This window comes from Pongo abelii, chromosome 1 (assembly GCF_028885655.2).
Source record: "Pongo abelii isolate AG06213 chromosome 1, NHGRI_mPonAbe1-v2.0_pri, whole genome shotgun sequence".
NCBI classification, from domain to species: Eukaryota; Metazoa; Chordata; class Mammalia; order Primates; family Hominidae; genus Pongo; species Pongo abelii.
Genome location: NC_071985.2, coordinates 224,181,607 through 224,204,481, shown reverse-complemented (window position 1 = coordinate 224,204,481; position 22,875 = coordinate 224,181,607). Strand labels below are relative to the sequence as shown.

General features: G+C 46.6%; 1 protein-coding gene across 4 annotated transcripts in view; it reads left to right on the top strand.

The window, feature by feature from the left end:
• Window positions 1–6,083: 6,083 nt before the first annotated feature.
• The window catches only part of UBE4B (ubiquitination factor E4B), a 148,326-nt gene continuing 131,534 nt past the window's right edge, over window positions 6,084–22,875 (top strand). The window contains exon 1 of one of the 4 annotated variants that reach the window (XM_024253272.3): window positions 6,084–6,910. In XM_024253272.3, coding sequence (XP_024109040.1) covers window positions 6,887–6,910 — 24 coding nt within the window. In that variant the 5' untranslated portion in view covers window positions 6,084–6,886. The remainder of the gene's footprint in view (window positions 6,911–22,875) is intronic. The other 3 variants (XM_054556655.2, XM_054556663.2, XM_063715149.1) reach the window with 3 other exon arrangements.

The window sequence follows — 22,875 nt, the reverse complement described above, 5'->3', positions numbered from 1 at the left end:
CAGATCATGAGGTCAGGAGATGGAGACCATCCTGGCTAACACGGTGAAACCCCGTCTCTACTAAAAATACAAAAAATTAGCCGGGCATGGTGGCGGGTGCCTATAGTCCCAGCTACTCGGGAGGCTGAGGCAGGAGAATGGCATGAACCTGGGAGGCGGAGCTTGCAGTGAGCCGAGATTGCGCCACTGCACTCTAGCGTGGGCGACAGAGCGAGACTCCGTCTCAAAAAAAAAAAAAAAAAAAAAAAAAAATTACCCTGAGAAGTACATTATATGGCTAGAGACTTTGTTTCTAATTTTTCTTTGTTTTTTAAGATGGAGTCTCACTCTGTTGCCCAGGCTGGAGTGCAGTGGTGCGATCTCGGCTCACTGCAACCTCTGCCTCCCGGGTTCAAGAGATTCTCCTGCCTCAGCCTCCTGAGTAGCTGGGACTACAGGCATGGGCCACCACACCCAGCTGATTTTTTTTTTTTTTTTTTTTGGAGATGGAGTCTTGGTCTGTTGCCCATGCTGGAGTGCAGTGGTGCAATCTTGGCTCACTGCAACCTCCGTCTCCCAGGTTCAAGTGATTCTTCTGCCTCAGCCTCCGAAGTAGCTGGGGCTACAGGTGTATGCCGTGACACCTGGCTAATTTTTTGTATTTTAGTAGAGACAGGGTTTCACCGTGTTGCCCAGGCTGGTCTCAAACTCCTGAGATTGCTCAGGCAATCCGTCTGCCTCAGCCTCCAAAAGTGCTAGGATTACAGGCGTGAATCACCAAGGCTGGAGTGCAATGGCATGATCTCGGCTCACTGCAACCTCTGCCTCCCGGGTTCAAGCAATTCTTCTGCCTCAGCCTCCCGAGTAGCTGGGATTACAGGCGCCTGCCACCACGCCTGGCTAATTTTTGTATTTTTAGTAGAAACGGGGCTTCTTTTTCTTTTTTTTTTTTTTTTGAGACGGAATCTCGCTCTGTCCCCCAGGCTGGAGTGCAGTGGCGCGATCTCGGCTCACTGCAAGCTCCGCCTCCCGGGTTCAAGTGATTCTCTGGCCTCAGCCTCCCGAGTAGCTGGGACTACAGGCGCCCGCCACTGCGCTGGGCTAATTTTTTGGTTTTTTAGTACAGACGGGGTTTCACCGTGTTAGCCAGGATGGTCTCGATCTCCTGACCTCATGATCCACCCACCTCTGCCTCCCAAAGTGCTGGGATTACAGGCGTGAGCCACCGCGCCCGGCCAGAAACGGAGTTTCACCATGTTGGCCAGGCTGGTCTTGAACTCCTGACCTCAGGTGATCTGCCTGCCTGGGCCTCTCAAAGTGCTGGGATTACAGGCATGAGCTACCACGCCCAGCTAATTTTTGTATTTTTAGTAGAAACGGGGTTTCACCATGTTGGCCAGGCTGGTCTTGATATCCTGACCTCGTGATCCGCCGGCCTCAGCCTCCCAAAGTGTTGGGATTACAGGCATGAGCCAGCACGCTTGGCCTAATTTTTGTATTTTTAGTAGAGACAGGGTTTCGCCATGTTGTCCAGGCTGGTCTTGAACTCCTGACCTCAAGTGATCTGCCCGCCTTGGCCTCCCAAAGTGCTGGGATTACAGGTGTGAACCACTGTGCCTGGTCTCTAATTTTTCTGATTCTATAAAATTATATTCTATTTGCTGAAAGAGTACTTTAGAGTTGAAGAAAAAGAAAAGGAGTGGAATTCCCCTGTAAACAGGAAAAACACCCATGTATTTCTTAGACTTAAAATAGTGAAACATCTTGAAAAAAAATAAATCCTATGTCAGAAAATCCATCTATCAAAATAAAAGTTTGAATCGTTGATAAGCTAGACAGAACATGGAATTTATGGTGAACGAAATTCTGTGGTATAATAATTTTTACAATATCACTACTCAGCAAATAAATGTACAACAGTATTTTATCTTGCATTTTCTTGAATACTCAATATATACTAGATATTGTATCTTTCACTTTCTCTAACCACAAAATAGGAAGGATACTTTCTTATAATATCTGAATATTAAACTATTAAATATGACTTATAAAAGCAAATGTATTACAGTAAAAGCAGAAGTGACAAAACTAAAAATAGATAAGTTGGACTATATCAAATTAAAAAAATTTTTTTTCAGTTTAGTTTTTAGAGACAAGGTCTCACTTTCTCACCCAGACTGGAGTGTTATGGCGTGATAATAGCTCACTGCAGCCATGATCTCCCAGACTCAAGTGATCATCCTGCCTCAGCCTCCTGGGTAGCTGGGACTATAGGCAGGCACCACTGAACCTGGCTATTTTTTTTTTGAGATGGAGTCTCGCTCTTGTTGCTCAGGCTGAAGTGCAATGGCGTGATATCGGCTCACCACGCTCTCCGCCTCCCAGGTTCAAGCGATTCTCCTGCCTGAATAGCTTGAGTAGCTGGGATTACAGGCATATGCCACCACGCCCAGCTAATTTTGTGTTTTTAGTAGAGACGGGGTTTCTCCATGTTGGTCAGTCTGGTCTCGAACTCCCGACCTCAGGTGATCCACCCGCCTTGGCCTCCCAAAGTGCTGGGATTACAGGTGTGAGCCACGGCGCCAGGCCATGAGCCTGGCTATTTTTTTGTTTTGTTCTGTTTTGTTTTCTGTAGAGATAGGGTCGCTATGTTGCCCAGGGTGGTGTTGGCCTCAGGCCATCCCCTCACCTGGGCCTCCCAAAGTGCTGGAATTACAGGTGTGAACCACTATATCAGGCCCAAATTAAAAGTTTTTTTTTGTTGTATTTTTGTTTTGTTTTATTTTTGTGCTGCAAATTATACAATCAAGAAAGTGAAAAGACATCCGCAGAATGAGAGAAAATATTTGCAAATCATATATCTGATAAAGGACTAGTATCCAGAATATGTAAATAACTTTTACAACTCAAAAAATAATAATAAAAGAAAAATAGTTTGGGAATCGTATAAATATAAACAACATAAAAACAAACAAAAGAACTCTTATAACTCAACAATAAGAAGACAAATAACCCAATTAAAAATGAACAGATGGAAAAACAAAAACAAAAACAAACAAAAAAACACACAAAAAAATAGAGGGCCGGGTGCAGTGGCTCATGCCTGTAATTCCAGCACTTGGGAGGCCGATGTGGGTGGATCGCTTGAGGTCAGGAGTTTGAGATCAGCCTGGCTAACATGGCAAAACCCTGTCTCTACTAAAAATACAAAAATTAGCCGGGCGTGGTGGCCCATGCCTGTAATCCCAGCTACTCGGGAGGCTGAAGCAGGAGAAGCGCTTGAACCCAGGAGGCAGAGGTTGCGGTGAGCCGAGATTGTGTCAGTGCACCCCAGCCTGGGTGACAGAGCAAGATTCTGTCTTAAAAAGAAAAAAAAAAAAAAGAAAAGAAAGAGAAAAAGCCGGGTGCAGTGGCTCACGCCTGTAATCCCAGCACTTTGGGAGGTGGAGGTGGGCGGATTACGAGGTCAAGAGATCCACGAGACCATCCTGGCCAACGTGGTGAAATCTCATCTCTACTAAGAATACAAAAATTAGCCAGGCATGCTGATGGGTGCCTGTAGTCCCAGCTACTTGGGAGGCTGAGGCAGGAGAATCACTTGAACCTGGGAGGTGGAGGTTGCGGTGAGCTGAGATCACGCCACTGCACTCCAGCCTGGTGACAGAGCAAGACTCCATCTCAAAAAAAAAAAAAAACAAAAAAACAGCGAATATGAATGAATAGGTATTTGTCCAAAGAAGATAAACCTAAGCAGATGTTCAACATCATTAGCTCCTAGGAAAATGGAAAACAAAACCACAAAGAGATACCATTTCACATCTACTGGTGTGGCTACAATAAAAAAGACAGACAAAAACCATTGTTGGTAGAGATGTGGAGAAGTTAGAACCCTCATACATTGCTGGTGGCAGTGCAGCTGCTTTGGAAAACAGTTTGACAGTTTCTCAAAAAGTCAAACATGTAACCCAGCAATTCCTCTCCTAGGTATATGCCTAAAAGGAATAAAAATAAAAACATATGTCCAAACAAAAGCTTGTACATGAATGTTTATAGCAGCATTACTCATAATTGTCAAAAGGTGGAAACAACCCAAATATCACTATGAATTGATAAACAAAATGCACTACAGCAATACAGTGATACATTTGGCATTAAAGAAATGAAGTACAGATTATATGCTACAATATGCATGAACCTTGAAAACATATACTAAGTGAAGGAAGCCAAACCCTAAAGGCCACACGGTGTATTGCTCCACTGATGTGAAATGTCCAGAATAGGCAAAATCACCAAGACAGAAGGTAGTTATCCTGCAGGAGTATGGGGAGTGACTGCTTTTTTTTTTTTTGTGACAGAGTCTCGCTCTGTTGCCCAGGCTGGAGTGCAGTGGCACGATCTCGGCTCCCTGCAACTTCTGCCTCCTGGGTTCAAGCAATTCTCTGCCTCAGCCTCCCAAGTAGCTGGGATTACAGGTGCCCGCCATCACGCCCTTCTAATTTTTGTATTTTGTATTTCACCATCTTGGCCAGGCTGATCTTAAACTCCTGACCTCTTGATCCACCCGCCTTGGCCTCCCAAAGTGCTGAGAGTACAGGCGTGAGCCACTGCGCCCGGCCCGGGAGTGACTGTTAATGGCTTTGAGGGTTTCTTTTTGGGATGATGAAAATGTTCGGAAATCAGACAGTGAGGATGACTGAACTGTGAACATAATAAAACCACTGTACACCTTAATTGGGTGAATTGTATGGTATGTAAATTAGATGGCAATAATGAGGTTAAAAAAAGTAAACTTTTAACATCAATGTCACCAGGGGTTCAAGTTCTGGCTTACACAGAATTCCTTTCCTGGAGAGCAGATAATATGCAAAGCCAGCAGTGATTTATTTTTACTCACAAATTCCTTACATATTTTTACTCACAAATTCCTTACATATCTAGTAGTCAGGTTCCTATTTTAAGCATGTAGCAAATTCATTGTAACTCTTAATTCTGGAATGCAGTCTTTATGGCTTAGTGAGCCATCCAATTCACTTGTAGTCTTCGTCCGTGGCAAAATCTGGAATTTCATGGTACTGTTACTTTGATCGCTCAACTTAGATTTATATTTTACATATATATATATATATATATATATATTTTGAGATGGAGTCTCGCTCTGTCGCCCAGGCTGGAGCGCAGTGGCGCGATCTCGGCTCACTGCAAGCTCTGCCTCCCGGGTTCACGCCATTCTCCTGCCTCAGCCTCCCTAGTAGCCGAGACCGGGACTACAGCCGCCCGCCGCCACGTCCGGCTGATTTTTTGTATTTTTCAGTAGAGACGGGGTTTGACCGTGTTAGCCAGGATGGTCTCGATCTCCTGACCTCGTGATCCGCCCGCCTCGGCCTCCCAAAGTGCTGGGGTTACAGGCGTGAGCCACCGCGCCCGGCCAAATATTTGTATCTTGTGCACCTTGAGGATGGTTTTCCCCCACTGACTCCAAACGTCTTCCTTGCATTTGCTGTGTACAATTCAGTGATTTGGGTCTCTCATCCATTTATACTTTCAAATTTTACCAATACTTTTTGAACACACTTAAAAAAAAAACCCAGGAAGTATCTCTCTAAAAGGCCAAGATAAAATAAAATGAATGGGAGTTCTTGTGTTCGAGTTTTCTTCCAACTGGGCTTTCCTGGAGGAGGTGGAAGAGTGTGTAGCAGATGTTTCAGAAAATGAGCGCTCAATACGGTAGATCACACTCCCGGGGTCAAGGAGACGTTTTCCGTTTTCTTTTCCCTCGCGTAGGCGGCGGGCGCGCACAGTCCAGTGGGAGCGATGAGGTGTTTCTAGGATCCCAAGTCACAGAAAAGCAGGCGACTGGAACAACGGAGGCGCTGCGGGCCCCCGGGCCGTGGGCCAGCGCCACCTTCTGGCGGATCTTCCCCGGTGCGCGTCTGGGAGCCGTCCCTCCCCTGCCAGCCTACCCGGCTCAGGCCCGCCGCGCCCCCAGCCCCAGCGCGGTCGCCGTGGCAACGCCCCGCCCTGCCGCCCGCCTCCTTTTGCCCCTCCCCACGTCCGGCGCGGCTGCGCGGGACGGGGTGGGACGGAGGCGGGGAGAGGACGCAGGCGAGAGGAACTCGGCGGCGCGGCGCCCGCGGCCTATTGGCTGCCACGTCCCGGCGCCAGAAGCCCCGCCTCCCTGACGGGGGTCACGTGATCCCTTTCAAAGATGGCCGCCCTGTTGTTTTGATGAATAATACTTGGTGGGGCGAGGGGGAAAGAGTAGGGGTGGAGGGGTAGGAGGATTTACTCTTCCAGCGAGAGCTACGCGCATCCCATCCTCCCCCTCCCCCCTACCCGGGCTCCGGCGTGGAGGCGGGGCGTGGCCGGCCTGCTTTGGGAGGGGAGGGGCTTCCCTTACAGTGCTGGGCTCTGCCAGGACGGCTGTGGGGTCGCCTTACCTCGGGGTATCCACTCTGCAGTCGACCAGTTCCCGCCAGAGGCAAAGGGTAGGCAGGAGAGCAGGATCTGCTGTAGGAACGCAGCTACCGCGCCACTATCACGAAGACACAGCAGGCTCGGGGCAAGAGACGAACTGGAGACCGCGCTGCCTAGCTGGGTAACCTGGGAAGCAGAGGGTAATAAGTGGCGCCTTAAGATAACCCTGTAGCAGCAGCAGTGGCGGCCAAAGGAGGCTGCTCAGGGAACAAGCGGCTGTAGTAGTCTCTGGGGCGATTGGAGTGACCGAAGCCAAGGCAGTTCAGTGCCTCTCGTGTTCTTATTTTTTAACCTCTGACTATGCAATTCTGAAACCTCCCCCATTCGGGGGACCAGACAGCCTGATAGACACCTTCCACTCTCCTTCCTCCCGCCGTGGTCTCGAGAACAGAAGGATCTCTCCTTAACGCCTTTCACCATTAAGAGGAAAGCGATGGAGGAGCTGAGCGCTGATGAGGTGAGGAGGTTGGGGGACACCTTGAGGGATTAGTTGGCAACTCGTTAGCGCTTTGGACAGGGATGGTATTGCGCCAGTGCTGTCTGGCCTTTGGGCTTGGAGAAGGAACGGAGATGATATTTTCCAAGAATAACGTGACTCCCCGATAGGGTCTCTGGTTTTATTCTCCTTTATTCTGTTGCCTTCTTTCTTCATTCTGAACTCCATTTGCTTCTTTCCGAGTGTTCTTTTAGGGTATGAACAAGAGGAGAGAGCATCTTGAGGTGTTTATTCTTTTCTTCAGGGTATGCAAACAAGAAGAGCTAGATTTACATCAAGTTAAAGTGTGTGTGTGTCTGTGTCTTAAGGAATTTAGAGAACAATTTTGGATGGAGTGAGAATGTATGGTGGGTGAATATTTTTAAAGAAAGCATTTGAAATTCCAGATATGTGTGGTTATTTCACTGTATAAGCTGATTAAACATATATTTTTGCTTGAGGGGTGGTTTACAGACAGATTCTTTGATATTTAACAAAATATGTATATTCTCCACAGTTTAGAGAATTCCAGTTATATTCTAGTGACTTAATAGACCACTAATGACTTCTGGTATTCTTCTGTTACATTCTATCTTTTCCTACTTCTTGAATCTTTCAAACTTGTGTTTTGCTGTAGCAGAGACTGAACAGGAAGCAAGTGGAAGCAAATGACTTTCTAAACTCTCTCCTGTTCTCATTTCTTAAAGGAATTATACAGATCTACTTCTTGATGTTTTAAAGATTGTTTAATAAATTAGGTTGTTGTAAAAAAAAAAAAAAGCAGTGGCAATTAGGGTACAAGGAATTTCCTATGATTCTACTGCCTTTTCTCTTCCTTTTTGCAAAGGAAAGTAGGGGTCCCTTTCAGGACCCCTACTGGCCATACCCTCTTTAGCCTACCTCCACATTTCTTCCACTGGTTCATCATGTAAACTTCCCTACAGCATTAGGAAAGCAGTCATCCATCAGGTTGATTGTACTACGAGACTTCCATGCTCCAGTTTTAGTACAGAGTACTTAGTGTGTTTACTTAGGGACTGAAATTCTCCAGGGATAGGACATGCAGTGGTGTGTTAAGGGACAGGTAGGAAAGGAAGCAAATGATTTTGTTGATTGTGATACTTGGATACTTGGTTTGGAAAATCAGGATTGCCCATTTGGCGTTACTTTGTTTTTTCAAATACATCAGAAATGTGATCTTAAGTGAAGAGAATATTACAGAGTTTCTTTCATTCGGTAGGAAATATCAAGAGATCTTAGAATCGCTTTGTTTTATGTGGGTTGTTTTTTTTTTTTTTTTTTTTTTTTTGAGACGGAGTCTTGCTCTGTCGCCCAGGCTGGAGTGCAGTGGCGCGCTCTCGGCTCACTGCAAGCTCCGCCTCCCGGGTTCACACCATTTTCCTGCCTCAGCCTCCTGAGTAGCTAGGACTACAGGCGCCCGCTACAACACCCGGCTATTTTTTGTATTTTTAGTAGAGATGGGGTTTCACCATGTTGGCCAGGATGGTCTCCATCTCTTGACCTCGTGATTCACCTGCCTTGGCCTCCCAAAGTGCTGGGATTACAGGCGTGAGCCACCGTGCCTGGCCTGTTTTATGTGGTTTTTAAAAGTTTCTCTACCTCTCCCGTTTTTCATTAATGTTAATTCTAGTGAGTAATTTCTCTTAAGGCAGAGATACTGTTTTTTTGTTTTTTTTGAGGCGGAGTCTCTCTCTGTCGCCCAGGCTGGAGTGCAGTGGCGCTATCTCAGCTCACTGCAAGCTCTGCCTCCCGGGTTGACGCCATTCTGCCTCAGACTCCGGAGTAGCTGGGACTACAAGCGCCCACCACCACTCCCGGCTAGTTTTTTGTATTTTTTTGTATTTTTAGTAGAGATGGAGTTTCACTGTGTTAGCCAGGATGGTCTCGATCTCCTGACCTTGTGATCTGCCTGCCTCAGCCTCCCAAAGTGCTGGGATTACAGGCGTGAGCCACCGTGACCGGCCAGAGATAGTGTTTTCTTTTTTTGAGACAGAGTCTCGCTCTATCGCCAAGGCTGGAGTGCAGTGGCGCGATCTCGGCTCACTGCAAGCTCCGCCTCCTGGGTTCACGCCGTTCTCCTGCCTCAGCCTCCTGAGTAGCTGGAACTACAGGTGCCCACCACCACGCCCGGCGAATTTTTTGTGTTTTTAGTAGAGACGGGGTTTCACCGTGTTAGCCAGGATGATCTCGATCTCCTGACCTCGTGATCCGCCCGTCTCGGCCTCCCAAAGTGCTGGGATTACAGGTGTGAGCCTCTGCGCTCGGCTGGGATAGTTTTTTAGTAGTCCTTTACTCCTATAAATTACTTTTTTTTTTTTTTGATGATGATCTGTTAATAGTCCTTGGTTTAGAGGCTTTTGCATACTTGAGTTTTCACCAAAAAATTCTTTTCAAACCAGTGAGGCATTACAGACCAGTGAAGATATTGTATAATCTAAAATGTGTCTCTTCACCTTCCTCAGTCCTTGAGGAAGGTGTAACATTTTTTGTGACCATATGAGGAACACGTGTAACCTTTGTGGAAGAAATAGAAGAAACTTTTTTCAAGGTCAACAGAATATTAAAATAAATGAGAAAAATTAAATTCACTAATACAGGATCAATGTAAAATTATCTTCAACAAATTAGTTGTCCAGAACACAAAGGGCTGGTTCAATACCTGTTAATTTTACTCTCAGCAGAACCTAGAACAAATAATATTTGTTTGTTTTTAATTTTTAAAATTTTTATTTTTTTTTGTAGAGACGAGGGTCTTGCCATGTTTCCCAGGATGGTCTCAAACTCCTGACCTCAAGTGATCCTCCCACTTCAGCCTCCCAAAGTGGGAGCCAGACAAATAGTTTTTTTGGGAAAAATATCTTTGAAGTTTTTTTTTTTAAATTCAATTAAAAATTTTTGAGGTTAGGTAAGCAATTCTCATGAGACATTTCCAAAGCTTTTGCCTTTGTATTGTTACTCTGTAGTTGGAAACTTGTGTCAGATATGGTAGGTGACATTGATTTGATTACAAAATAAAACACTTATATTATTGAAACTTCAAGCTTATATTTCAGGGTTAAAACAGGCAAGACGGTGATCTTTTAATCTAATTTAGGAAATTAGGTAAGGCAGAGTTTCATATTTTAACAAAATGAAAGTGTATGATTATACAGTCCGTGAAAAAGGCTGGTATAACCAGACTGGTAGCTTTAGGAACTTTTACATTATGTGCACTTTTTGGTCCCTCTCATAAATCACCTAGAATTCTTGTGCTTTTTAAATTTTTTTGTGAGACAGAGTTTTGCTCTTGTTGCCCAGGCTGGAGTGCAATGGTGCGATCTTGGCTCATTACAACCTCTGCCTCCCGGGTTCCAGCGATTTTCCTGCCTCAGCCTCCCAAGTAGCTGGAATTACAGGCATGCGCCACCATGCCCGGCTAATTTTGTATTTTTAGTAGAGACAGGGTTTCTCCATGTTGGTCAGGCTGGTCTCGAACTCCCGACCTCAGGTGATCCGCCCGCCTCGGCCTCCCAAAGTGCTGGGATTACAGGCATGAGCCACCGTGCCTGGTAGTCTTGTGCTTTTAAGTAGAGTATTTTAACTTCATTGTTGTTTGTTATTTATATAGTGTATTAACAGTGAGTTCATTGCCCTATAGTTCACTGCCTATAGATTCATTGCAGAACCATGACTAAGTTCATTCTCTTCAGGAATCTACATTCCAAGGCATCATTATTTACATTATATTAATTCTATAACCTACTCGTGTTGTTTTTGGTATCTCAAGGTGGTGCTGTGAGTAGGTGGTATGTTTATTTTTGAGACAGGGTCTGGCTCTATCGCCCAGTCTGGAATGCAGTGGCACAATCTTGGCTCACTGCAACCTCTGCCTCCTGGGCTCAAGTGATCCTCCCACCTCAGCCTCCCAAGCTGGGACTACAGGCTCATGCCACCATACCTGGCTAATTTTTGTATTTTTTTCTAGAGACAGGGTTTCACCATGTTGCCCAGGCTGGTCTCAAACTCCTGGGCTCAAGTGATCCACCCACCTTGGCCTCCCCAAAGTGCTGAGATTACAGGCGTGAGCTACCATGCCCCGTCAAGTAGGTGTTTTAAACTGTTTTTCAACAGCGGTAATGAGATTGCATAAGTGATTTTTCTCTCCTAACTCTTCTTTATGACCTAGTTCATCTGCAAGATGGTTGGCTGGGATTCAGGGTGTGGTCAAGATTTTAGAAAGTGTTGGCCGGGCGCAGTGGCCCACACCTGTAATCCCAGCGCTTTGGGAGGCCGAGGCGCTTTCGGGTGGATCACCTGAGTTTGGGAGTTCGAGACCAGCCTGTCGAACATGGAGAAACCCCGTCTCTACTAAAAATACAAAATTAGCTGGGCGTGGTGGCACATGCCTGTGATCCCGGCTACTCGGGAGGGTGAGGCAGGAGAATTGCTTGAACCCGGGAGGCGGAGGTTGCAGTGGGCCGAGATCATGCCATTGCACTCCAGCCTGGGCAACAAGAGCGAAACTCTGTCTCAAAAAAAAAAAGATTTTAGAAAGTATTTTAAGTATTCCTTCCCAAATGCAGAATATGGACTTTTTAGCAGTGTTCTGTAAGTGGAAGGAAATTGACATTAAACAACAGACTTAGGAGCCTGTTCTGTGCCAGGCACTTGATAGCTCTTTCTCATTAGAGAAAACATTATAGTCAAGCAGGTACTGTTTTCCTAATTTTACAAGTCAGGAAACTGGGATTTAGGTTAAGTAACTTGTCTATAGCGACCTGGCTTAGAAGTGATGGGGTTGGAATTCAAACCCAGTGCTCTTGACTTGAAAGTCCTTTTTTTTCTACTGCTCAACAACTGACATAAATTCACCACAGCTTCTGTATCAATATCCTACGTAACACTGACCCACTCTGTTTTGATATACATAGTTTTTCTGTAGAAGTGCTGTTTTGCATGAATGCATTCATGATGTGATCAGGGCTTTTGGTACTGGTCCTCCCACTCCCAATTTTTTTTTAAATGCCTGTCATGTTAAAAATTTGGGAGTTGGGGCCGGGCGCGGTGGCTCACGCCTGTAATCCCAGCACTTTGGGAGGCTGAGGCAGGCGGATCACGAGGTCAGGAGATCGAGACCATCCTGGCTAACATGGTGAAACCCCATCTCTACTAAAAATACAAAAATTTGCTGGGTGTGATGGTGCGTACCTGTAATCCCAGCTACTCGGGAGGCTAAAGTAGGAGAATTGCTTAAACTCAGGAGACAGAGGTTGCAGTGAGCTGAGATTGCGCCACTGCACTCCAGCCTGGGAGGCAGAGCAAGACTCCATCAAAAAAAAAAAACAAACAAAAACAAAAAAACAAAAAACACACACAGAAAAACAAACAAAAAGAAATTATAATTAAATTTGAGTAGAGAAGACAGATAAGAATCCAACAGTTACAGAATAGTGCCAGGTGCGGTGGTGGAGGTATGCACAGCTCACTTAAGAAACATGAGAAGGGACCCTTGGAGGGGCAGGGTCTTAGTGAAGACTTTCAAGAAAAAGTGATACTCAACGCTGAGGAACAGTTGCCCTGGGAACTGGCTTGAAATTGGGGAGCTCAAGAAACAGCAGCAAGTAGTGTGACTGGAGAGGTGGGTTTTACCTCGGGTGTGTGGCAGGTACCTGATCTTGGAGGGCTGTCAGAAACGTTTAGGAGTTTGAACTTTCCTTTTGTTGTTGTTTTTTGGGACAGAATCTCGCTGTGTTGCCCAGGCTGGAGTGAAGTGGCATGATCTCAGCTCACTGCAGCCTCTGTTTCCCGGATTCAAGTGATTCTCCTGCCTCAGCCTCCCAAGTCGCTGGGATTACAGGTGCATGCCACCATGCCCTGCTAATTTTTTTTTTGTATTTTTAGTAAAGATGGTGTTTTACCATGTTGACTAGGCTGGTTTCAAACTCCTGACCTCAAGTGATACACCTGCCTCTGCCTGCCAAAGTGCTGGGATTACAGGCGTGAGGCACTGCACACGGCTGAGTTTGAACTTTCTCTGTAAAATGCCTTTTAGGGATTTTAAGAGATTAGAAAGATGGGTGCCAAGGGAGTAAAGGGTAGTTTGGGAGAAGGTGGCTGCAGACTGCAAGACATATTAGGAGGCTGTTGTTGCTGTATAGGAGCGAGGCTGTGGAGTCCAAGGGAACTAAGGCATTGCCTGTGGGAATGGAGGGGAGCAGACAGACACCAAAAATACCAAGGACTGTGGTTAACCCAGTTTTGATGATCAGTTAGCTGTGAAGGAGGGGAGGGGAGGAGAGATGGAGAAGTGACACCTTGGTTTCTAGCTATGGAGAAGGATAGATAGGGGTTGAATAAGGAATTCCAGAGAAGCAGCAGATTTTGGAGAAAGCACATGTTTCTTTTTTTTTTCCTCTTCTTTTGAGACAAGATCTCCCTCTGTCGCCCAGGCTGGAGTGCAGTGGCGCGACCTCAGCTCACTGCAACCTCTGCCCCCTGGGTTCAAGTGATTCTCCTGTCTCAGCCTTCCAAGTAGCTGCCAGCCATGCCCAGCTAATTTTTGTATTTTTAGTAGAGACGGTGTTTCACCGTATTGGCCAGGCTGGTCTTGAACTCCAGACCTCGGTGATCCGCCTGCCATGGCCTCCCAAAGTGCTGGGATTACAGGTGTGAGCTACCGCGCCAGGCCTCCGGCTAATTTTTGTATATTTTGTAGAGACAGGGTCTTGCCATGTTGCCCAGGCTGGTCTCAAACTCCTGGGCTCAAGTGATCTGCCCACCTCAGCCTCCCAGAGTGCTGGGATTACAAGTTTAGTTTTGGACCACCAAAAAGATGAGTCCACATGTAGACCCCCACTCTGGCCTTGGTGCTCTAACATCCCCACTTTTTTTTTTTTTTTTTTTTTTGAGATGGGGTTTCGCTCTTGTTTCCCAGGCTCGAGTGCAATGGCGCGATCTCAGCTCGCTGCAACCTCTGCCTCCCAGGTTCAAGCGATTCTCCTGCCTCAGCCTCCCGAGTAGCTGGGATTACAAGCATGTACCACCATGCCCGGCTAATTTTTTTGTATTTTTAGTAGAGACGGGATTTCTCCATGTTGGCTTGGCCGGTCTCAAACTCTGGACCTTAGGTGATCTGCCCGCCTCAGCCTCCCAAAGTCCTGGGATTACCGGCGTGAGCCACTGCGCCTGGACTAACATCCCCACCTCTTTGACCATTTCTTTCCTTGTAACAGGCCTGAGGACCTGAGATCCCTTTTTTCCTCAGTAGATAGTTGCTATCATTCAGTGTATAACCAGGGCTCTTTCTCAAGCCTGGGAGGACAGTGGGATGTAGCCTGCCAGGCCCTTTCCTCTCCTTTTGTTCATTGTAGACAAGAGACAGAGAATGATAATAAGGATATAAACTTGCTTCACAAGGTTGGCATCCTTATCCCCTGTTTTACAGATAAGAAAATGGAGGCTAATAGAAATTAATTTATTGAAAGGCACACAATTAGTAAGTGGTAGAACCTGGATTCTAATCCAGGTTCTGACTTCTGAGTTTTCTATCCCTTTACTACCTCTAAAACAAAAGTAACCTCAGCCAACTGTAACCTTTTTGGCATTCTTTTCTTTTTTTTTTTTTTTGAGATGGAGTTTCACTCTCGTCACTCAGGCTTGAGTGCAATGGCATGATCTCGGCTCACTGCAACCTCCGCCTCCTGGGTTCAAGCAATTCTCCTGCCTAAGCCTCTCAAGTAGCTGGGATTACAGGCTCCCGCCAGCATGCCCAGCTAATTTTTGTATTTTTAGTAGAGATGGGGTTTCTCTATGTTGGCCAGGCTGGTCTCGAACTTCTGACCTCAGGTGATCCCCCCGCCTCAGCCTTCTAAAGTGCTGGGATTACAAGCGTGAGCCACTGTGCCCGACCACATTTATAGCATTCTTACTGTCCCTTCTGAGATAGGAAGTGGAAGCCCCAGTGGACTTTCTTTTTTGTTGTTGTTGTTTTTTAAGACAGAGTCTCACTCTGTCCCCATGCTGGAGTGCAGTGGCACGATCTCTGCTCACTGCAACCTCCGCCTCCCGAGTTCAAGTGATTCTCCTGCCTCAGCCTCCCGAGTAGCTAGGGTTACAGGCACATGCCACTACTGCCCAGCTAATTTTTGTATTTTTAGTAGAGGGGTTTCACCGTGTTGGCCAGGCTGGTCTCAAACTCCTGACCTCAAATCCACCCACCTCAGCCTCCCAAAGTTGTGGGATTACAGGCATGATGCTGGAGTGCAGTGGTGCTATCTCGGCTCACTACAACCTCTGACCCCTGGATTCAAGCGATTCTCCTGGGTCAGCCCCTCAAGTATCTGGGATTACAGGCGCCCACCGCCAGGCCCAGCCCTCCAGTGGACTTTCATTCCCCATTTGTTATTGCTGAGAGTGGAGCTCATCAAGTAGACCCAAGCTCTTGTAGGGAAAGAAGGCAGAAAGACTTCTCTGTGCAAAGTGCATTTTCTCACACGGCACTTGTAGTATCTAGTGGAAATGTCTTCCTGTAAATGGTTCATTCAACAGCGCTTACAGTTTACTAGCTGCATCCCTGATAACAGACAAACGTGGCTGTATGGAGCTTCGTCCTAGTGGGAGGAGAGGGATAAAAAACAAACATGGCTGTGCACGGTGGCTCACACCTGTAATCCCAGCACTTTGGGATGCTGAGGCGGGTGGATCACGAGGTCAGGAGTTCGGGACCAGCCTGACCAGCATGGTGAAACCCTGTCTCTACTAAAAATACAAAAATTAGCTGGGCGTGGTGGTGCACGCCTGTAATCCTAGCAACTCAGGAGGCTGAGGCAGGAGAATAGCTTGAACCCAGGAGGCAGGGGTTACAGTGAGCTGCGATCACACCACTGCACTCTAGCCTGGGCGACAGAGTGTCTCAAAAGCAAAGAAACAAACAAACAAACACGTTCACATAAGGTGTCATTTGATGAGAAGTGCTGTGAAGATAAATACTTAGGGATGGAGTATTGTTACAGAGTATTTCTGTGGCCTAAAGGTACAGAGAACAATCAGATATGTGTAAATGTATGCACTTTGAGGAGTTGGTCTTGAAAAGAATTTCTGGGATGGCTGGGAGCTTGCTCGGGGAAGAATGTTCCCAGGTAAAGGGAACAGCAGGTTCAGAAGGCCTTGAGGTAAACTCATTCTTGAGCTGTTCCAGGAATAGCAAGGAGGCCAAGCATGGTTACAGCCTGCTGTGCAAGGGGCACAGTGGCAGGAGGTAAAGTCATTCATTCTTTTTTTTTTTAAATTTTGTGAGACAGAGTTTTACTCTGTCACTACGGCTGGACTGCAGTGGCTCAATGTCAGCTCACTGCAACCTCCGCCTCCCGGGTTCAAGCAATTCTCCTGTCTCAGCCTCCCAAGTAGCTAGGATTACAGGCATGCACCACCATGCCCGGCTAATTTTGTATTCTTAGCACAGTTGGAGTTTTACCGTGTTGACCAGGCTGGTCTTGAACTCCTGACCTCAGGTGATCCACCGGCCTCAGCCTCCCAAAGTGCTGGGATTACAGGTGTGAGCCACCGCACCCAGCCAACTTTCAGTAAAAACTTACTGAGTTCTCATAACTGTTTTTCAGTCATTTCTGAGATGTACTCTCCTCCCCTTTGTTTTCATCACATTTTAATATCTTTGAAATTGAGATGCTGCTTTTTCTTTTTTCTTTTTTTTTTTTTTGAGATGGAGTCTCACTCTTGTCACCCAGGCTGGAGTGCAGTGGCGCAATCTCAGCTCACTGCAAGCTCCGCCACCCGGATTCACACCATTTTCCTGCCTCAGCCTCCCAAGTAGCTGGGACTACAGGCACAGGCGCCCACCACCAAGCCTGGCTAAGTTTTTTTGTATTTTTAGTAGAGACGGGGTTTCACTGTGTTCGCCAGGATGGTCTCGATCTCCTGACCTCGTGATCCACCTGCCTCAGCCTCCCAAAGTGCTGGGATTACAGGCGTGATCCAATGTGCTGGGCCGAGATGCTTCTTATAAATAGATGGTGTAATCACTGTTGGCCAGGTGGCAGTTGTGACATAGTTGTCGTTTCCTGTTTAGGTGTGAACCTGGATATACCTGTTCATGTAATCAACCCCTTCAGTTGAGTGCTACAGTGTTAAATTTGGTTGCCATTTTAAATGTCTTCCAAAAAATTACACTTAGATTCAGCAATGAAAGCAAGTGTTACTTCGTATGCAGAGAGGAATGGAAACAGGAGGTGGGGTGTCTATTTGCTGTTTCTAAAGAAAATGTTTGTTGTTGGGGAGTGACCACAATTCCATGTTTCTTTTTTTTTTTTGAGACAGAGTCTTGCTGTGTTACTCAGGTTGGAGTGCAGTGGCAGGATCTCAGCTCACTGCAACCTCCACCTCCCAGGTTCAAGCGATTCTCGTGTCTCAGCCTCCCGAGTAGCTGGGATTATAGGTGTATAGGTGCCTGCCACCATGCCCGGCTAATTTTTGTATTTTTAGCAGAGACGGGGTTTTATTCTTGTTGGCCAGGCTCATCTTGAACTCCTTACCTCAAATGATCGGCTTGCCTCGGCCTCCCAAAGTGCTAGGATTACAGGTGGGAGCCACCGTGCGTGGCCCAATTCCATATTTAATTGCCAAACACCACCAAGTGAATTAGGGCAGCGGTCCCCAACCTTTTGGCATCAGGGACTGATTTCGTAGAAGACAGTTTTTCCATGGGTGGTGGTGTGGGGAGGGTAAGGGATGGTTTTGAGATGATTCAAGCACATTACATTTGTTGTGCTCCTTCCTTCCTTCCTTCCTTCCTTCCTTCCTTCCTTCCTTCCTTCCTTCCTTCCTTCCTTCCTTCCTTCCTTCCTTCCTTCCTTCCCTCCCTCCCTCCCTCCCTCCCTCCCTCCCTCCCTCCCTCCCTCCCTCCCTCCCTCCTTCCCTCTCTCCTTCCCTCCCTCCGCCGCCCGCCCGTCTCGCTTTGTCACCCAGGCTAGAGTACAGTGGCATGGTCTCAGCTCACTGTAACTCTGCCGCTTGGGCTCAAGCGATCCTTCCACCTCAGCCTCCTGAGTACTTGGGACCACAGGCGCACGCCATCATGCCCGGCTAATTTTTTGTATTTTTGATAGAGACAGAGTTTTACTATGTTGGCCAGGCTGTTCTTGAACTCCTGAGTTCGAGCAGTCCACCCACCTCAGCCTCCCAAAGTGCTGGGATTACAGGCATAAGCCACCGCGCCCAGCCTGTGCCCTTTATTTCTATTATTATTATATTGTAATACAGAATGAAATAATTTTACAACCCACCATAATGTAGAATCAGTGGGAGCCCTGACCTTGTTTTCCTGTAAGTAGACCGTCCATCTAGGGGTGATAGGAGAAAGTGACAGATCATCAGGCATTAGATTCTCATAAGGAGGGCGCAACGTAGATCCCTGACGTGCAGAACTCAATGTAGGGTTCATGCTGCCATTGGAATCTAATGCCAATGCTGATCTTACAGGAGGCGGAGCTCAGGTAGTAATGCGAATGATGGGGAGTGGCTGCAAATACAGATGGAGCTTCACTCCCTCACTTGCGTGCTTGCTTGGTACTGGTCTGTGGCCCAGGGGTTGGGGATCCCCGCATTAGGGAGCTTCAGAGAGGCCGAAATCCATAAGTGTGTGAAGCCATGTCACATTTTGTAACCGAACATACAGTTAGGAGGATTGCATTTCACACTCAGGCAATGCAGCCTTAGGTCAGAGACACTCCACATTCCTCAGAAAAAAATTTCAAAGCTATGAGAGCCTGGTGTAACTGATGACAACTCTGTCCTTGTCTGTTGTTCAGGCATTTTGTTGTGGTTTAATGTGCCATATTTTGTTTTTCTTGGTGAAAAATAATGGTACAGTTTACAGTCTGACATATTTGATGAAGTATGGTCTATGTCCAGCATTGTTCTAGACCATGAGGATGCACCCGTGGATAAAACAGACAGAAATCTCTGCCCTCCTGGGCATTCTGGCTGCTGTGAAGAGAATAGATAAGGAGGAAAGAGCAAAAGCGGAGAGAAAGGTGGCCATCGAAGGAGTCCCAGTGAGAGATGATGTGGGGCCACCAACTGGGGTTAGTGGTTGAGAGGGGGAGAAAGGGTCAAACACTAGATGGTCAGATACATTTTGTGGGTAGAACCAATAGGATTGGGTAGTGGGTTGCATGTGGAGTATGAAAGAGTGGAGTCGAAGGTGCAGGGATGAGTTAGGTTATCATGGAGTTGATTGTTGTAACAGAGAGACATGAAGTGGCAGCTGCTTAAGCCAGATAGATGTTTATTTCTCTCTAAATAGAAGTCTGGGTAGGAGGCCGGGGCTGGTATGGCAGCTCTGTGCTCATTAGGAGCCCAGGTACCTTCTGTCTTGTACCTACTTTCCTGCCATATGGCTTCCATCTTTTGGCCCTTGTATGTCTGCATTCTGGCCAGAGAGGGGAGGGGAGGTCATGTGCCTCTTCATGGCACAGCTTGAAAGTCGCACAGATCACTCCTGTTTACCTCTCACTGGCTGGAACCCAAGTCACATGGCCACAGCTACTTGCTGGGAAGGCTGAGAAATATAGTTTTTCTTGGGCAGCGATGTGTTCAGCTATACGTTCTCTCACATCAGAAAGGGAGAACAGTCTATACCTTTCTTTCCAAACCCTTCTCCCGAGGGAGACAACCCCGGATCAACTTCAGAGTCCAGAATCCCTGGGTGATGTACATTCCAGGAATCTTCAGTTTAAAACAAAGTTATCAGGGGCTCTGCTGTCCCCCATACAGCGGTGGAGAGGTTAGAATAATGGAAGTAGAAACTCCTGTTTGGAAAAGGGAAGAATGGGGAGTAATACCCTGCGCTGGTCCATAGCCATTGTCAACTCCTGCCAGGCTGAGCTGTGAGCGCTTCCTCCCCTGGCAGTACTGTGAGGTTCTGACCTCGCCTTTCTGGCAACCTTGATTCTGGTCTCTTGGAGGAGCTCCCTTGTGCCTGGCCCTCTGTAGCCTCTGACTTTATTTTCTGGAGAGTTTTTCTGTTTCTTTTCCTCTGGGGTCAGGTCTGAAGTGGACATTGGAGGCTATCCTCTTTGTAGGGCTAAACAGTTTCTCCAGCGTGCTTCTTGTGGATATTGAAGGAGTAGGCTTTTTCAACCCTACTTAGCCCCAAATTACCAGACTCTGAAAACTTTGATTGTAGACCGCGGACATTCCTCAGGCAGACTGTATTCCCTTTCATCTTTGCATGCGAATTGGCAAGCTTTGGCTTGAGTCTGCTTCATGTTTGCGGGACTTCTTAGCCAGTAAGCACCAAATTTTGTATTGTTCGACCAGTTCCCCTAGAATTACAGGCCATGTTGGCATGCAGGCTGTTTTCTGAGATATCATGGGTTTTGCCAAATGTTTTATTGTGACCTACGAGGGTTGCCATTCTTCCATCCTACAGTATCTATGCCCATGCTGACCCCTAAGCCAATGCTGCATATTTGTATTGTTAAGGTTGATTACTTCCAGCTTCCAAATTCTGTGTATTAGTTAGGATATTGATTTGACTGCTGTGGCAGAGGTCGGAAATAATAATGGCTTGAACAAGATAGAAGTTGATTTTTTTCTTTTTCGAGTGAAAATCTGGGTAGGTGCTTGAGAGCTGGCTTAGTAACTCCATGCCTGCTAGGGGGCCAGACTCATGCTGTTTTGTGCACTGTCATCCTCTAGCTTATAGGCCAGGAGGGCTGCTCCAGCTTCTTTGAGGAAATCTGCATCCCAGTCCTTAGGAAGGGACTCAAGTGGGAGGAGAGGGCGTGTTCTATCCCGTAAGAGCATGGCCAGAAAGCTTCATATGTCTTTTTTTTTTTTTTTTTGAGATGGAGTCTTGCTCTGTTGCCCAGGCTGGAGTGCAGTGGCGCGATCTCGGCTCACTGCAAGCTCCGCCTCCCGGGTTCACGCCATTCTCCTGCCTCAGCCTCCCCAGTAGCTGGGACTACAGGTGCCCACCACCACGCCTGGCTAATTTTTTCTATTTTTAGTAGAGATGGGGTTTCTCTGTGTTAGCCAGGATGGTCTCAATCTCCTGACCTCATGATCCACCCGCCTCGGCCTCCCAGAGTGCTAGGATTACAGGCTTGAGCCACCGCGCTTGGCCCATATATCATTACTTACATCTCTTTGGCTAGAGCTTAGTCTCCTGGCCACACTCAAATGCAAACATGGCTGAATGCATTTTATTTTATGTATTTTACTTTTTTAGAGACAAGGTATTTTTTGTCACCCAGGCTAGAGTACAGTGCAGCCTCTAACTCCTGGGCTCAAGGGATCCTCCTGCCTTAGTCTCCTGGGTAACTGGGAGGTGTGTGCCACTGTGCCCAGCTAATTTTCAAATTTTCATTAGAGACGAGGGTCTCACTATGTTGCCCAGGCTAGTCTTGAACTCCTGACTTCAAACAGTCCTCCTTCCTTGGCTTCCCAAGGCCCTGGGATTATAGGCATGAGCCACCGCATCCGGCCTGAATGCGTTTTGGGAAGCAACTAGCTTTTCTACCACAGGGATACCAGGAATTTTGGCTTAAGCAGCTCAGAAAATGGAGTTGTCATTTACTGAGATGGGGAAAATCGAAAGAGAAGATTGGGAGGGAGACGTTGTTATCTGGTTTGAACATATTATGAATATGCTGCCTGTTCTTTATCCATGTGGAGATGTGAAGTAGGTTGTGTATGAGTTTGCAGTTCTTGGGGGGAGGTTGGGGTTAGGGATACTAATCTGGAAGTTGTCATTGTATTTAAAATCATGAGAATGGACAGATTTTACCTAGAGAGTGAGCATAAATATGGAAGAGAAGAGGACTGAGCCTCCATCCATTCCAGCAATTAAAGGTTTGGAGATCAGGAGGACTCAGAACAGGAGACTGATAAGGAACAGCCACTGAGGTTGGAGGACAGTCTAGAGAGCGTGGAATCTGGTGTCCAGGGGAAGAAAGTATTTCATGATGTGGGGGAATGCTCAACTGTGTCTAATGTTGATAAAATTAGGGGAGGACCAAGATGTGACTATGGGATTTGGCGACATGGAGGCCCTTGGTTACCTTGACAAGACTGATTTCATTGCTGACTGGAGCAAGTTAAAGAGAGTATGGGAGGAGAGGGGAGGGAGCTCAGGAGTGAGGCGTAGGCTCCAGGGGTGCACTGGGACGCCATCTGTAGTTGGCGGAAGCCATGGGTTTTAGAGGTGACAAGAAAACGTGGTGAGCATATCTTTTTCTGTTTTAACTTTTCCCATTCTCTGCTATAATCACTACTTTCTTTATTCATTCAACACTCTGTTTCTCTCTCTTTCCCCAAGGGAGGAAGTAAAGGCGTAGAGATATATTTGTATGTCATTGCTAGCATGAGGTTTTGGGCCTGAAGAGTTCCAAATAATAAATTTTGAGACATAATATGGGGAACATTGGATCATATTATAGTTTTTAGAGCTTAAAAAAATAGTTGAGTGGCAACTATTTAAGGGTAGGAGACTTGAATGTTATTTAATTTGTTTGCTTAATTTCAACAAATATTTTTGGGCTTTGTGCCAGGTACTGAGGGTTGACTATGTGGAGATGCTGCTCGAATATGACGAAGACCTGGTCTTTACCTTCAGTGACCTCAGGCTCCAGCTGGGGACACAGGAACACAGCCAGCTAGACTTCACGTGCTAAATAGACATTTCAGTAAAGGGGATACAGTTGATGGGGCAGTTAATTCTGATGGGGAATGTAGGGAGGGGACTGGGAAGATTTGAATTAGTCTTTAAAGATGATTAGGATTTTGACATTTAGAACACTGTAGCCAGATGCAATGATGCATGCCTGCAATCCCTGCTACTTGGGAGGCCAAGGCAGGAGGATCACTTGAGCCCAGGAGTTTGAGGGCAGCCTGGGCAATATCATAAGACCTTTTCTCAAAAAAAAAAA